The sequence below is a fragment of the Schistocerca piceifrons genome, chromosome 1, assembly GCF_021461385.2.
Source record: "Schistocerca piceifrons isolate TAMUIC-IGC-003096 chromosome 1, iqSchPice1.1, whole genome shotgun sequence".
NCBI classification, from domain to species: domain Eukaryota; kingdom Metazoa; phylum Arthropoda; class Insecta; order Orthoptera; family Acrididae; genus Schistocerca; species Schistocerca piceifrons.
The window spans coordinates 234,908,299-234,925,963 of record NC_060138.1 but is presented as its reverse complement, the minus strand read 5'-3'; the positions used below and the strand labels follow the sequence as shown (position 1 = coordinate 234,925,963).

Here is a 17,665-nt window from a genome sequence, read left to right as displayed (position 1 = left end):
ATTGCCTTCAATTAGCTGCGTAGACGGAACATACATTCACGACTTTTGAAGCAACTAGGGAAAGACGGTTAACAGAAAAAATAAGGTAAAGTCTCTGTTGATCCATTATGGATGTGGGACAGCGGCTGGTCAAGTATTCAACAAATAAATTCGCCAAACATCCGTGCAAATTCCAAACAAGTATGTAACATACAGTAAACCTGCTTGACTTTGTCCACTGATACTGTAAAAGACTGGACAAGTTTTGAAAAAAACTGCGATGTTAAGAATACAGCACTTTCATCTAATCCTTTTTATGTTATAATATTGGTGAGTGGATCAGAAGCGAAAGCTGCTGATAACATTCCAGCAGAAGCTAAATATTTTTCGGTGGCAGGAGGAACAAGACTTTTGGTCAGGTGAATACAGGGTTATAAATACAAAATCAAATAGGGGTAATGCAGGAGTAGGTTTAATAATGAATAAAAAAATAGGATTGCGGGTAAGCTACTACAAACAGCATAGTGAATGCATTATTGTGGCCAAGATAAACACGAAGCCCACGCCTACTACAGTAGTACAAGTTTATATGCCAACTAGCTCTGCAGATGATAAAGAAATTGAAGAATTGTATGATGTGATAAAAGAAATTATCCAGGTAGTGAAGGGAGATGAAAATTTAATAGTCATGGGTGACTGGAATTCGAGAGTAGGAAAAGGGAGAGAAGGAAACGTAGTGGGTGAATATGGAATGGGGGTAAGAAATGAAAGAGGAAGCTGGTAGAATTCTGCACAGAGCATAATTTAATCATAGCTAACACTTAGTTCAAGAATCATAAAAGAACGTTTTATACATGGAAGAATCGTGGAGATACTAGAAGGTATCAGATAGATTATATAATGGTAAGAAAGAGATTTAGGAACCAGGTTTTAAATTGTAAGACATTTCCCGGAGCAGATGTGGATTCTGACCACAATCTACTGGTTATGAACTGTAGATTAAAACTGCAAAAAGGTGGGAATTTAAGGAAATGGGACCTGGATAAACTGACTAAACCAGAGGTTGTAGAGAGTTTCAGGGAGAGCATAAGGGAACAACTGACAAGAATGGGGGAAAGAAATACAATAGAAGAAGAATGGGTAGCTCTGAGGGATGAAGTAGTGAAAGCAGCAGAGGATCAAGTAGGCAAAAAGACGAGGGCTAGTAGAAATCCTTGGGTAACAGAAGAAATATTGAATTTAATTGATGAAAGGAGAAAATATAAAAATGCAGTAAATGAAGCAGGCAAAAAGGAATACAAACGTCTCAAAAATGAGATCGACAGGAAGTGCAAAATGGCTAAGGAGGGATGGTTAGAGGACAAATGTAAGGATGTAGAAGCTTATCTCACTAGGGGTAAGATAGATACTGCCTACAGGAAAATTAAAGAGACCTTTGGAGATAAGAGAACCAGCTGTATGAATATCAAGAGATCAGATGGAAACACAGGTCTAAGCAAAGAAGAGAAAGCAGAAAGGTGGAAGGAGTATATAGAGGGCAAGGGCTATGTACTTGACGACAATATTATGGAAATAGAAGAGGATGTAGATGAAGATGAAATGAGAGATACGATACTGCGTGAAGAGTTTGACAGAGCACTGAAACACCTGAGTCGAAACAAGGCCCCGGGAGTAGACAACATTCCATTAGTACTACTGACGGCCTTGGGAGAGCCAGGCATGACTAAACTCTACCATCTGGTGAGCAAGATGTATGAGACAGTCGAAATACCCTCTGACGTCAAGAAGAATATAATAATTCCAATCCCAAAGAAAGCAGGTGTTGACACATGTGAAAATTACCGAACAATCAGTTTAATAAGTAACAGCCGCAAAATACTAACGCGAATTCCTTACAGACGAATGGAAAAACTGGTAGAAGCTGACCTCGGGGAAGATCAGTTTGGATTCCGTAGAAATGTTGGAACACGTGAGGCAATACTGACCTTATGACTTATCTTAGAAGAAAGATTAAGGAAAGGCAAACCTACGTTTCTTGCATTTGTAGACTTAGAGAAGGCCTTTGACAATGATGACTGGAATACTCTCTTTCAAATTCTTAAAGTGGCAGGGGTAAAATACAGGGAGCGAAAGGCTATTTACAATTTGTACAGAAATCATATGGCAATTATAAGAGTCGAGGGACATGTAAGCAGTGGTTGGGAAGGGAGTGAGACAGGGTTGTAGCCTCTCCCCGATGTTATTCAATCTGTATATTGAACAAGCACTAAAGGAAACAAAAGAAAAATTCGGAGTAGGTATTAAAATCCATGGAGAAGAAAGAAAAACTTTGAGGTTCGCGGATGACATTGTAATTCTGTCAGAGACAGCAAAGGACTTGGAAGAGCAGTTGAACGGGATGGACAGTGTCTTGAAAGGAGGATATAAGATGAATATCAACAAAAGCAAAACTAGGGTTATGGAATGTAGTCGAATTAAGTCGGGTGATGCTGAGGGAATTAGATTAGGAAATGAGACACTTAATGTAGTAATGGAATTTTGCTATTTTGGGAGCAAAATAACTGATGATGGTCGAAGTAGAGAGGATATAAAATGTAGACTGGCAATGACAAGGAAAGCGTTTCTGAAGAAGAGAAATTTGTTAACATCGAGTATAGATTTAAGTGTCAGGAAGTCGTTTCTGAAAGTATTTGTATGGAGTGTAGCCATGTATGGAAGTGAAACATGGACGATAAATTGTTTGGACAAGAAGAGAATAGAAGCTTTCGAAATGTGGTGCTACAGAAGAATGCTGAAGATGAGATGGGTAGATCACATAACTAATGAGGAGGTATTGAATAGAATTGGGGAGAAGAGGAGCGTGTGGCACAACTTGACTAGAAGAAAGGATAGGTTGGTAGGACATGTTTTGAGGCATCAAGGGATCACCAATTTAGTACTGGAGGGCAGGGTGGAGGGTAAAAATCATAGAGGGAGACCAAGAAATGAATACACTAGGCAGATTCAGAAGGATGTAGGTTGCAGTAGGTACAGGGAGATGAAGAAGCTTGCGCAGGATAGGGTAGCATGGAGAGCTGCATCAAACCAGTCTCAGGACTGAAGACTACAACAGCAACAACATGATTAAAAATGTTGTACATCTAACGTTCTGTAAGAGGAAAGGGAAAACAACTTTCCGATTAAAGTTTTTGTATTGCTGATGTCCGCGTTGGCGAATTTCTTTGTTAAACAGATATAATGTAGATGGATGAGAAAGAATCCTTTACCCGTATACTTCATCTCTCTGACTGTTACCCACAAATATGGGCCACAACATTCGGTATCGTACGGATGACTAAGCAAGCAATAATAATAGTAATAATACATCCTCTTTACAGCGTTTCCGGTTAATTATTCTTCCACGAAGCACTGGTATTATGTTAGTAAGACTCTTAATTCTTACTTTCTTCCTTACAGTACTCGTTTGTGACGTCTGTTACGTCACTGGTGGTGGTCAAGCCGAATGCTACGTCTGCAGTCAATCTCGATGAGCCCAACGCGCCAGGAGAAGGTAATAATCTTGCATTGATCTCTGTTTACAGAAATTATGACATAAATGCGATCTGACTTTTTCGAATAACATATCATCATCATCATCATCATTTAAGACTGATTATGCCTTTCAGCGTTCAGTCTGGAGCATAGCCCTCTTATAAAATTCCTCCATGATCCCCTATTCAGTGCTAACATTGGTGCCTCTTCTGATGTTAAACCTATTACTTCAAAATCATTCTTAACCGAATCCAGGTACCTTCTCCTTGGTCTACCCCGACTCCTCCTACCCTCTACTGCTGAACCCATGAGTCTCTTGGGTAACCTTGCTTCTCCCATGCGTGTAACATGACCTCACCGTCTAAGCCTGTTCGCCCTGACTGCTACATCTACAGAGTTCATTCCCAGTTTTTCTTTGATTTCCTCATTGTGGACACCCTCCTGCCATTGTTCCCATCTACTAGTACCTGCAATCATCCTAGCTACTTTCATATCCGTAATCTTGTTGATAAGGTAACCTGAATCCACCTAGCTTTCGCTCCCATACAACAAAGTTGGTCGAAAGATTGAACGGTGCACAGATAACTTAGTCTTGGTACTGACTTCCTTCTTGCAGAAGAGAGTAGATCGTAGCTGAGCGCTCACTGCATTAGCTTTGCTACACCTCGCTTCCAGTTCTTTCACTATGTTGCCATCCTGTGAGAATATGCATCCCAAGTAATTGAAACCGTCCACCTGGTCTAACTTTGTTCCTCCTATTTGGCACTCAATCCGTTTATATTTCTTTCCCACTGACATTACTTTCGTTTTGGAGATGCTAATCTTCATACCATAGTCCTTACATTTCTGACCTAGCTCTGAAATATTACTTTGCAAACTTTCAATCGAATCTGCCATCATAACTAAGTCATCCGCATATGCAAGACTGTTTATTTTGTGTTCACATCTCACCCAGCCAGTCTATTGTTTTCGACATATGATCCATAAATAATATGAACAACAGTGGAGACCATGAACCACCGAATAACATATAAATAATGTAAATCTCTGTTATTCCTTCAGCCAATTATCATCATCACAAGGCCTTTACTTTATCCCATAGTTGATGCACTTCTGTTAAAAGTTGGAAATTACCTAGCATTGTTCTAAGACACATGTACGTTAAACTCACGAATTGTCCACAGTCTGTTTCACTAAAAACTTCGTGAATCAATATAGATACAGTTATTCTGTAATGCAAAGAGAGTTAATCAAATAATAGGAAAGTTTATGGAGTGAGAACAACGTCCGATCTGCGCACGCCGCCAACATCAGATCGGAATTGTCACGTGACGCGATTATAAAGCTGTTTGTTCATATTTTGCACGATATTTTTATACATTTATTTATTAGTTACAGTAATGGTGAATAGTTGTTGCTACTAGGAATGCAGATCGTGCTACATCGAAAGTGGAAATGTTACTTATAGTAAGTACCATTGAGATCTAGTTACAATAATCATACCAGTTATGAGCTGAAAAATAGCGAGAAGCAGTTTAATAAAGAACTGATGTCGTCAGGCTAATTTCTGCGACTGTATGGCCACAGATTTATGAGTCAATGACAGATAAATTCGGTAGTGTGCGAGTGTACAGTTAGTAAACCCATTGAACGTATACACACATTGAGGAAATTTCACCTGCAAATTTTTATTCGCATTAGACAGGCATCCAAACTATTGTGCTAATTTAGTTACGATTAGCTATGGCGTGCAAAATGAGTATATGCGATTAACATTTTATTTTCTCTAAAAATAAACGAATATTAAACATTTGGAGCGAGAAAGTGAAAACGGAAGAATTTTGTTCCTAAAAAGATTTGGAAGTGCGATAAATTGCTAATTGCTGCATTCAGTAGCTCCAAATTCGATGTTTTCGCGACACTTCCCCCTCACCCCTCCCCCCCCCCCCCCCCCGGCATGCTAGGACACCGTTTCGTGATACCATCGTAGCATTAGAATAATTTGCGAAAACAGGGACTCGATAATACGACCAAATGGATATTTCAAAACCTAGGGATAGAGAAGTCTGGCAAGAAAAAGGCAGTGGTGTAAGGTGCTATCTTTATTCTTTTTGGTGGGAAATAAGTTCAACTGACGAGATGCTGGTGTTGGACAGCACTCGTAATGAATGAGTCATAAAGACAGCTATCCCAATCGAGGGAGAGCTGCGGGCTGTTAGTGAACTCGCCCGCAGCAGCCCTCTGCTATGTGCTGGACTATTTAACATCAAAGCGACTCCTATAATAAGCAAATACTACACTTCGCATCTCATTATTTTGTGGGTTGGGTTGGGTTGTTTGGGGGAAGAGACCAAACAGCGAGGTCATCGGTCTCATAAGGATTAGGGAAGGATGGGGAAGGAAGTCGGCCGTGCCCTTTCAAAGGAACCATCCCAGCATTTGCCTGGAGCGATTTAGGGAAATCACGGAAAACCTAAATCAGGATGACCGGACGCGGGATTGAACCGTCGTCCTCCCGAATGCGAGTCCAGTGCATTATTTTGTGACATCCACCGAAGTGTACCGCCAGCAATTACAGATGATCAGCAGAGACATGTCCACCTTGCGTAAAACCAGGAAAAAAAAGCTTCGACTATTTTGTTGCGAAAATTACCAGTCACCGCAGAAGTCCTCGTTATCTCGAAACCACCATCGGAGTAAAGAAAAAGCGAGAATTTAAACTAGAAAGAATAAAATCTATATTAAGCTAATTCTATCAGCTTGTTGAACAAATTACACTACCTGAGACCGTATCTCGCGTTCAGTGTCTGCAAATACACTGCCATGCACGTGTGTATTACAACCATTTCAGACAATCTTTCACGACATTGGCACACATGTCGGAAAAAAAAATTCAGTTTACGTTTGACGACAACACTCTATAATTCAAGAGAACGTTGCTGTTTTATACACTATCACAGGTCCCCTTTTACCAATGAGATGCTATATCATACTAGCATTCACGAAACAAAGAGTGAGAGCCCGTTTCGCCCTGTATAGTTGGGAGTTTGAAATTTAGTTAAAAGATATCGCTGCAACGGAAAAAAAGAAACACCAGTCAAGAACCACTCCATGGTGCAATATCCATCTCTTCCACCCACCAGGCGACAAGTCGTTGATATCCGTGTGATAGCTTAAGCAATTATATTGATCATGAGAGTCAGTTTGCATGGCGAGTAATTTTTTTTTTTTTTTCCAGTAGTTGGATTCCACTCGCAACGTAGGCCAAATGGGAATTCATAGAGAAAAGGTGACGTTCTTTTTGAGGAACATTATTGTGAAATGATATCTGAAGCTGACCACAGAGTGATTCTACAGCCCACAACATACATTTTGCGTAAGGAGCGCGCCATTAAAAACACGATCATAGCGCCTGTTACCATCACCCTGCATAAAAAGCTTTCTTGAGTTTACAGGAACATATGGGTCACTGATAGTGTTAACGCTTTCTAGTAGAAATGCTGTCCACAATTTGGAATCAAGTCCATCAATTTAACTACATATTTGTGTCTCAGGGTCCATTCACGGATATCACCCAAACATTCGTTATTCTGTACCATCCAACAGAGAAAAATTACGAACTATAAAAACTCCGCTAACTTGATCCAATACATTTTTACCACATCTGACACTTACGATATATATCGAAAACGAATACCATCTACATGTTAGCATCGGGCATACGTGGCGATCCTATTAAATATACAGGTATTTATCCGTCGGAGCAGGTGGCCAGTGATCGAAGCCACTTGCTCAGATCGGTTTAAACTTTAATTGCCTGTACTGTACGAGAACCATCTACCAAGGTTATCAGTCGCAGGAGAGGGTCCCTGTTTCATTGTTTGCTACACCACTGTTTCTGCTGTAACACCCTTTGTTCACTGCATTACAGTTTTTTTTCTGCCACGACTACGATGTCAGATTCTAAACTGACATTAACACGTTTTTGTTCCCCAAAAAACAAGACATCGTACGGTGTAAATCTTACAACACACCCACACAATGGGTAATTTAAATGAGAGACAGTCACAAGAAAAGGAGCCTGGAAAAGTTTTGAGGGATTGTGGAGCGTTTCCAAACTGCTAACCGTAAGTGATTGAAGACCTCTACATTTCAAGTCATTATTGACAGTGGCGGGATAGCAGATGTCGCTGTGTTCCATTTGATTGATTCCTCATATTGTTGCCATGCACTTGATCACTGTTTTGTTGTCAGCCATCCCTGGAAGGTGTTGCCCCCTCCACCCTTTCTCCATCTCAAACAAGTGATGTCAGTCAATCATTATGTGGTAATCAACAGCTTACCAGTGGACTGCTAGGATGGAAAAGGCACCATCGATATACTGTAATAATAAGCAACATAAATGATAGTGCGATCAAGTTTAGCAATTTTGTCGTAATTTTAATAACGACCAGTGATGCGGCAGGATGCGTACCAATTTCTGTATCATCACTAAACAGTCTCTCCACGACTTAGCGAGTTCCATAGCGAATGCAAATAGCCAACTGTGTGGTACGTTCATTCTCCGTTAATTCTCGAACATATACACCAAAGTATACCAGAGAATAACCTGAATATCTCTAGTACTTCGATCATAGTGCGTAATTTACGATCTTTCTCTATGTGGATGGGAGTCACAGGGCATTCTCGTATTCTTAGGATAAAGTTAGGGACCGAAAGATCTCCTCATTTTGCCTTTGACCAACGCTCCCTGCAGTACTGGCATCGATTTAATCTGCTCTTGATCAGAAGTAGACCGCTACATTCTACATTTTGTGTAGGAACAGTGTGGACCGAGGCTATAACTGCTGGACGGCACCCACCCAAGAGTACAAGATTTCTCAAGATGCGTGAATGTCAAAGAAATTAGCTCTCTCCGACTTCTGGGTACAATTGATCTCGCTACCTATTGCAGTGTGTATTATCAATGGTATCTTTCAACCCCGACCGTCCACTGGGTAAGCTGGTGATTACTGCATAATGGTTAACTGACACCTCTCGACTAAGATAGAGGGATCCTTGGCGGAACACCAGATAACTGCTACTTGTCGCTGTGAAGCATGGGATTAAATGTAGAGGACATCACCTCCATACAGTTGTTTGGTAGTGTTCCTCCATGCTAAAGTATGGTTCAATTTCCATATGCTGCGATGCCCTCCATACGTTTTTAATCAATTTTTTTTCACCAATAAAGCGCCGGTACCTCTTTTTCATTGTACTACCCCATGCGTGTTGTGAACAGCACCTTCCAGCGATGGTCGACTCTGGAACAGTAACCATGTACATGACTGCAAAATGAAGGAACAATGCTTTCCGAAATGGAACACCGAGACATCCGCAACCCTGTCAATGAGGAAGATGAGATTAAGTGTACAGGAGAATAAGTGTACCTTCCAGTAGCTGTTGGAAGGGCTTTACAATGTCACAAACTCTTCCGGTCTCCATATGTTGCGAATTCTTCCACATTTTTGTCAATGAGAAATATCGCCTCTGTGTTTTATTTACACCAACCTGTGTTGTGGTAGCTGTGTAGTATATGCCATGCGATGTTCAGCTTTCTGTGAGAGCCAGATGGTCGAAACATGTTAATGTCGGTTTAGCAGCAGCTGACACGGATCTCTAAGTCATGGTAGAAAAAACAAACTGTATGGCAGTGTACACTGATTGGGTGTGTTACAACCGAAAAACAATGTGTTAAATTGCCTATGAAGGAACAATAAAGTAGGCCTGTCATATGATTGGTAGTTTGTTGGATTGCTCACCATACAGTATAGGTGATGAAACTTTACTATGGTTTGTGGAAGCGAGTACGATAATGACCACCTGACCCAATGAACCAATACCTGTATATTTAATGGGATTGCCTTATATGTTTGGGTAATAGACACGAATGTACCCTGAGAGACACAGAGATAAATTCTGCCGAAATTTTTACAAAGGCACAGACGGTGTTTAGAAAGGATAGATTGCATGCAACTGGTGGTGGCGTGTTTCTCGTTGTTAGTAGTAGTTTATCCTGTAGTGAAGTAGAAGTGGATAGCTCCTGTGAATTATTATGGGTGGAGGTTACACTCAACAACCGAGCTAGGTTAATAGTTGGCTCCTTTTACCGACCTCCCGACTCAGCAGCATTAGTGGCAGAACAACTGAGAGAAAATTTGGAATACATTTCACATAAATTTTCTCAGCATGTTATAGTCTTAGGTGGAGATTTCAATTTACCAGATATAGACTGGGACACCCAAATGTTTAGGACGGGTGGTAGGGACAGAGCATCGAGTGGCATTATACTGAGTGCACTATCCGAAAATTACCTCGAGCAATTAAACAGAAAACAGACTCGTGGAGATAACATCTTGGACCTACTGATAACAAACAGACCCGAACTTTTCGACTCTGTAAGTGCAGAACAGGGAATCAGTGATCACAAGGCCGTTGCAGCATCCCTGAATACGGAAATTAATAGGAATATAGAAAAGGGAGGAAGGTTTATCTGTATAGCAAGAGTAATAGAAGGCAGATTTCAGACTACCTAACAGATCAAAATGAAAATTTCTGTTCCGGCACTGACAATGTTGAGTGTTTATGGAAAAAGTTCAAGGCAATCGTAAAATGCGTATTAGACAGGTACGTACCCAGTAAAACTGTGAGGGACGGGAAAAACCCACCGTGGTTCAACAACAAAGTTAGGAAACTACTGCGAAAGCAAAGAGAGCTTCACTCCAAGTGTAAACGCAGCCAAAACCTCTCAGACAAACAGAAGCTAAACGATGTCAAAGCATAAGGAGGGCAATGCGTGAAGCGTTCAGTGAATTCGAAAGTAAAATTCTATGTACCGACCTGACAGAAAATCCTAGGAAGTTCTGGTCTTACGTTAAATCAGTAAGTGGCTCGAAACACCATATCCAGACACTCCGGGATGATGATGGCATTGAAACAGAAGATGACACGCGTAAAGCTGAAATACTAAACACCTTTTTCCAAAGCTGTTTCACAGAGGAAGACCGCACTGCAGTTCCTTCTCTCAATCCTCGCACAAACGAAAAAATGGCTGTCATCGAAATAAGTGTCCAAGGAATAGAAAAGCAACTGGAATCACTCAACACAGTCCACTGGACCTGACGGGATACCAATTCGATTCTACACAGAGTACGCGAAAGAACTTGCCCCCCTTCTAACAGCCGTGTACCGCAAGTCTCTTTCGTGGAAAGAGAACGTTTATTATGGCCGCGATTGCATGTTTCTTTTTTGATACTTGCTTATTACAGGAGTTGCATTGATGTTAAATAGTCAAGCACAGAACGGCAGGCTGCTACGGGCGAGTTCCCTAACAGGCCGCAGATCTACCTCGGTCGGGTTAGCTGTCATTTATCACTGTTCTGAGGGATGCCGGTGTTAAGGTATGTTGTCCAAGACGCGACGCACACTAGCGACTGCGACGGGTCGCCACGTGACGTCAGAAGTTGCCTGCTGGCGCATGCGCAGTTCGAGTTTGGGATGCGACGCGCGACTGTTGCGGCAGCTGCCGCAGCACTGCACCAGTGAGCAGTGTTGCGACGGAAGTCGCACGACACAAAGGCGTACGGCTGCCAGAAAGATGTCGAGCCAGTCAAGGAAAACTGAAATGAGCCACTCACAGGATGTGATGATCTGTGAGCTGGTCTCGCAACATCCTTGCCTTTACGATTTGAAGAACCCTAAATATAGAGACACTATGTTCAGAGACAGAATTTGGGAAGAAATTGGTGCACAGTTGAAACTGGCAGGTGAGTGAACTATATAATATTTTCCCATTAATGCAAATTTTTCAGGCCTGTTATGAAAATCAGTATAATCCATGCAGATGTAGAATTAGAATGATGAAAATAAACTTGAAGGTCAATTTTCGCATTACTCTTTTTTGTGACGATAAAAATTGAAAACGGCAAGTACATTATAAAATGAACAATGTAAAGTACAACGAGAAAGTTACGTTTTACAATACCTTCACTTTGAAAGTAAACGGTAAATTGGTGTCTTGATGATACCTTCTAGTTGTGAAAAACCACCAACAGATTGTTGTACAGCTTTCTATAATCAATAGATGTTCGTTTTTGAGGAAGGCGTTTCTCAACAGATTGCGCAAACAGTATGCTGCAATAAGTAATTTGTCACATTCACTTCAATTCATTGGTAGAAGATGGTGCTCAAAAAACTTGTGCCAAAAGTGCACTACTGTTTTACAAGGCCCTTCTGGTCTGACACAATTCACAATTGAAATTCGTCTTTTGTAAATACTGGAGTCATCTTTTGAGTGCAGCTTGGCAAGATTAAATGTTCATGTCATCCATAACGATGTATGCTGTCAGAATATAAGAGTATGGAAGTTCATTTGGATGGGAATAAAGAGTCAGTCGGCTATGAAAGTTGCCTTAGCTTGTTCCAAAAGTTTCTGCATGGGAGAAACCGACAAGTGTAATTTGGGGAAATTTTGTGAACAAGCACGGACATTATTTCTTCCACATTTCTGCCAGTGTATACTGTAGACGTTCAGAATGAAAATTCTAGAGATGTTTAAGGTGTAACCCTATCTTGTCAAGAACTTGAAACAATGCAATGACGCTATCGTGCGCTTATTGTTAATAAACTTATCTTTCATTGGAATTTTAGGTGAAATGTGCAAAAACAGATGGAGTTATATTCGGGACTCGTATCAGAGAAATAAACGAGAAAGAAAGCTTGGAACAGGTTCAGATGCCTCAGCAAAACCAAGAAAATGGGTTCTGCTTGATCACTTGGCTTTAAGAAACCTACATTTCGTGGCATTTTAAATGAAATTGTCAAGAGCATATGGAGAAATATTAGTAACTCATACCGGAGAAGTATATGACATAAAATGGTTTCATTAGGTCCAAATGTGTCAGCGAAACAAAACAAATGCATTCTCTATCGTGTGATGACCACACGATTCTCGTTGCGCGTCGACAGAACTGGCGGCTAGTCGCGACGCTCCCGGAGATATATGAGCCCAAATCTCGGAAACGGAGATCGATATCATTCTGATCTCAACTTTAAAAATAATTTCGATAAGTTAGCTTCTTTTCATCGGCAACGATGTATGACCTAACGTGAACCATACGTAAAGTAGCCAGCGACCACATTTTTCACTGTACACAATTTAAAATTTAATGCAGTAGGTTACTTGTGACGAATATCGGAAAAATAGACACCTCATTATCAAGCTGTGATGTGAAACTGTAAGATACGCAAACATCAATTTTTTGTGCCTTTTACTTTCCTCACAATTGATAGAGAAGTAATATACAGCGAAAAAAAAAACACGCAAAACCGGAAGAGATACTTTTCAATTTTTTAAAGTAAAAGGAGAATCTGTATCGAAAAACTAACTCTGGGAGCCGATGTAACTTTGTTGCATTAACATACAGTATTTTTTACAGCAAGAAAATCGGAATTCTTATTTTTCTTATTATTTGAATCCGCCGCCGCCGACCGGAGCTTGGGAAACAGCGACGACTCCAGTCGTGTTGCGGCCGTGTCGCCGTCTGCCAGGGTGGGAAAAGAGGAGGGGCAGTGTCGCAGTCGCAGCCAACTGTCGCGTCTTGCACAACGTAACTTTAAACAGCGCTCGCTTTAGCCGGCAGGGTCTTCCTGTTTCGCAAGCAGCTGACTTCTGAAATAGCCTTCTGGAAAGTTCTCCGGTTGGGGGAGGGGGGGGGCGTATGCTAAGAAATTTCCCTTTTGCGCTCCCTAGGAGCGTTGCGTCCAGGCATACTGCATATCGCTACGGAACGCAAAAGGCGTGATGAGGCCTGCGGCCATAGAGGGCTCGGTAGAAAAACAGCAGAGGGTGGACAGCGGGCTGTCCATGCGCTGCAAGATGGTCGGAGGAGTAGCCGGCCATTTGAAGAAGCATGTGATCTCCATGTAAATCGGTGGATGGTGGAAGGCAGGATGGGGGAGGGAGGGAGGGAGGGGTGAGGGCCACGGTTTCTGGCAGTTTGTGGTTGTACATTGAAGAGAATGCACGTTCAATTACCAATCCCTCTGTAGTCTTTTAGGACGACGATTTTCCCAGTACATATGCTGCATTATGATCCGTTGATTACGAATACTGGTTTTTTCATGACAATTTCGAAGTGTAATTCGAGCTGTGACGGAATTTTTTTCATCAGTTGTGATAGCGGTTATTGGGTTCGATTACCTGGGCCGCAGGTGGGGTTTTGACCAGGCATCTATCTGTAGCGAAATCTGACGTCAAGCAGCGATAGGTACTGTTTGCTTACAGGTAATACACTTTTTAAAGTCCTCTCTGTCGAAAACCAGCGCCTCGTCAGTTGAACGTATTTCCCACTAAAAATAACAACGTTAGTACCTTAATCCCCTGCCTTTTTCCTGCCAGCTTGTGGGTTAAGGGTAGGGTTTGAGTGCGTCTGTCTCTATTTTCGAGTGGTATTCCGAAATTTTTTCCCAGCAAGATAACACCAGTTGTAAGGTGTCGCCAATTTTTTACATGTATTTCGCTTTTATGCCGTCCTTGTGTAGCGCTATGCATATGGTTGTGTAATTAGGCCCATTCTTTGTGATGAATTGTGTAGTTAGGATCAATCTTTGGGTCAGTTTCCCGGCCAAATTAAATAAATTACAATAATCTAATCTTCCTCTCTAGCCTGTGGTGGTTCAATTGTATTATGGGAGGTGCACTTGGGCTTTCCACCCAGGACGACCAGGGTTCGAGTGCCGGAAAGGTCACCACCAATTTTAATTTCCCGTCAGTTCCCAGGTGGGGGATGGATTGGATTTTCAGCACAGCCATGGGACAACGAAATTTCCGCCAAAATTCGAAATTACCACCAAAATTCGAAATTACCACCAAAATTCGAAATTACCACCAAAATTCGAAATTTCCACCAAAATTCAAAATTTCCACCAATAGGGTAGGATGGGGAAGGGGGGGTGAGGGAGAGGAGGCGGATGGAGAGAGGCAGGGGCCGACGTGCAGGCTGAGAAAAACATGTGATGTCATCCAGGGGGTGGGCATGGTCAAGGACGGGGTTGGGCGGGTGTGGTCGGGAGTGGGGGGCGATTAATTGATCAACTTAAATAATTTGCATATAAATTCGATTTCAAAAGTGCCCTCGTAACCCCAACTCCCTACTACCGCTGTGGTTCTTCAGTGCTGTATGCTAAGCCCTCATTACACCATATGACACGTCAAAGTTATAAGGTAGGAAGATTTCCCTGTGCAGGATGTCAGAAACAATCTGAAAAGCTTGTAAGCTTGTTGCCAGGTAGGTTTCGCTTGGAAATAACTCTTTAGAAAAAAAGTCGATACGTTGCGCCGTTCCCGAGTTAATTAACGTTGGATTTATGCAATGACGCCGTCGCGCCCGCAAACTCAAGTGGTCCACCAGATACAGTTAGTGTTCAGTTTGAAGCGTTCCTATCACGGCTTGCTTACCTTTGCATTATGTCTTAGGAAATACAAGATATTTCTCGAAATGAAGCACTTCATGAATTATGAAACTGTCTGTTATTCGGTACAGGATGATGAAAGCATTTAATTTTGAATACTTTTCCTGTAAAACTAAATTTTTTTAGTATACGTAGTTTCATATTTTGTAAATCCGAAAGTGCAATGGTGGTTGGCGGCACATAAGATGTTTCTTGACCTTATAAGTTAATTAATCTTACTACACACAAGAGAAAATTACATTAAAGGACAAGACTGTCGGAAAATGAGTGGTCAGTTTAAACAATCTAACAATTAACGATATCTCACTGAAACACTAGATCGTTCCGTCATGAAACTACCGATCTGAACTTAGTTTGAACGGTTAAACGTTATTATCTGTTATTTTACATGATAGGAAAGGCTTATTGATTTAGTTCTTACTCAAATAAAATCAGTTAAATTCATATAACAGTCATTATTTCAGATAATGAGTGCATATAGTGGACTTACGAATATCCTAGCTCATGTCTAGGTTACGAAGGGAAGAAATTAACAATATACAAACCGTTTCTGAACGCTTTTGAACATCAAACATTTAATTTGCATAAAGCTTACTTGTGTGAACATTACATAATTCATGCATAATTTGTTAATTGACACAGAGTATTTCACATGTGATATTCGTTCTTCTTTACTGACAAGGGGGCCTATGTGTAAAATAACCCTCTAAGTAGTTCTCATAGCGTGGATGTGTTGTGTACATAGTTCCGCGTAGTCAGCGTGTACACACCTTTCCCACTAGAGCGTGCCCCGCTAAGCACAACAGTGCAGGCACAGCGCTCGTCCGTCTCCACATTACGAGATGGCGCTGCCATAGAGACGGACCAAATTCTGCTTCCGCCGATCCATGTATTAATATGTAACGCAGCCAATGAGATTGCTGCTAATGTAGAACCTTTTCTCCTCGCGGATCACACTCGCGCAGTGAGACATGAATGTGCGAGGTATTATAACAAGTGTACAGACCTCCAATTTGTCAGTCTGCATTTGCCTGCACCAGTCTGTATCAGTCTGGATTTGTCTGTACCAGTTTATAGTCAAGTTTCAGTCTGCGCCTAATAAGAATATCATATTCCTGTACATAGCCATGAAGATAAATGTATAGACACTTTTGTCAAGTATCAGAGATATATGTGAGAATACGATTAACGTACCAATACGAAAGGGACTTCAGATTGTCAATTTTGGTCACCATCAATCTGCTACTCTAAGCGTGCAAGTGGCATTTCTATAGTCTGACCTAACGGCAGAAGATAAACACGCCACAATAAGACCACGAGACATATTGCTGACACTCGCCTACTTCGTTAGAGCGACAAGTCAAATAATCTGATGGTGTGTGTACTGAAGGTCTTACAGTATGCACACAACAAGATGATAGTGCACGCGAATGGTGAGCCCTTCGTTCGGATTCGATCCTTACTAGTGTCCCACGTCTAATTTTGGTACCGCTCTCTTATTCATTAGTTTTATTTTTTTTACAGTTATAGTTTTTATTTTTTATTGCAAAGTAAATTCCCATGCACTGTAACCGACAGTTAAATAATTACATAATGGCCTTTAGGTACGTCTGACCTCATGAAGAAAAATCTAGACAACCTCTCTGATGAAGTTTCCATTTTGCTTCGTGAGCTGATTCAACCATTCCAGACCAAAAACTTTTTTTTCTCATCCTCGTTAAATAATTTAGACTGTAATTCTATACAGACCAAGTAACACAGTCCCACCATCACTCAAACTTTAAACAAACCATTTTTTACTAATGCCGCTAATTAAGGTTAAGAATCTCACGGGCGCAGTGCTATGGTGCTGCTGCAACATAAACTAGACATTGAGACCTTCCTTATCTTTAATCCCAACAGAAATAGTCGTGGTTCTTATTGGCCACGCTGTACTAAAGCTCTCTTGCCTATGACGCAAGGTATCAGCACTTGTTGCAGTGAAACATGCGTTGTGTTGTTTTGTTGTAGCAGCATATGCTCCGGTTTCCTCCCAAGGACTACCGCCGCCTCCTGGGCTTCACGCAATGTATTCGTTCCCACTGAGCTGGCCGCAACCCATGTCGCACCGTAAGTTCTCATTCCGTCATCAATGTAAGTACCATACGCATGAACTACTTGCTACCAGAAATAAGATACAAGTGTAACAGGAAACTGGTATTGTTGCTTGTCCAAAGGATGTTGTGTTTCTTTCCCAACAGCTGTCAGTGTCCAGTAGTAGACTTCGGCCTCATGTGCAGATGTTGATGTTGGTTAGAGTCGATTAGGATGCAGTTTTAGGCCTATCTAAATCGGGCCTCGCGCTTGCAGGGCAGCCCACGTGGCCCGCCAGAGTGGCAAGTTGAGACGACAGCCGCGAGAAACATCTGAAGCATTTGGTCGTAGTGTGACATAAACATTGTTTTAATTGCTTGGCGCGCTTTGCTTACTACCTTCCATGTATTTCGTGATATCCTAAAAAGACTGTTGAGTGTCAAGCCATAAAGTCCAAGCAAAGATATTGTCAATACTTCTACTGCCGCACTTGTGATACCTATTCTAACAAGGACATGCCACGACGTTGGGATCACGCAGTTACTTTAGACTTTGTAAACCTATAATAGGC

General features: G+C 41.5%; 1 protein-coding gene across 4 annotated transcripts in view; it reads left to right on the top strand.

Annotated features, from left to right (window-relative positions):
• Positions 1-17,665, top strand: part of LOC124785945 (inter-alpha-trypsin inhibitor heavy chain H4-like) — a 213,198-nt gene that overhangs the window by 129,072 nt on the left and 66,461 nt on the right. Inside the window, exons 11-12 of one of the 4 annotated variants that reach the window (XM_047254225.1) lie at positions 3,436-3,529; positions 17,035-17,130. In XM_047254225.1, coding sequence (XP_047110181.1) covers positions 3,436-3,529; positions 17,035-17,130 — 190 coding nt within the window. Of the gene's footprint in view, positions 1-3,435; positions 3,530-17,031; positions 17,155-17,665 lie in introns of all 4 variants that reach the window. The other 3 variants (XM_047254223.1, XM_047254224.1, XM_047254222.1) reach the window with 3 other exon arrangements.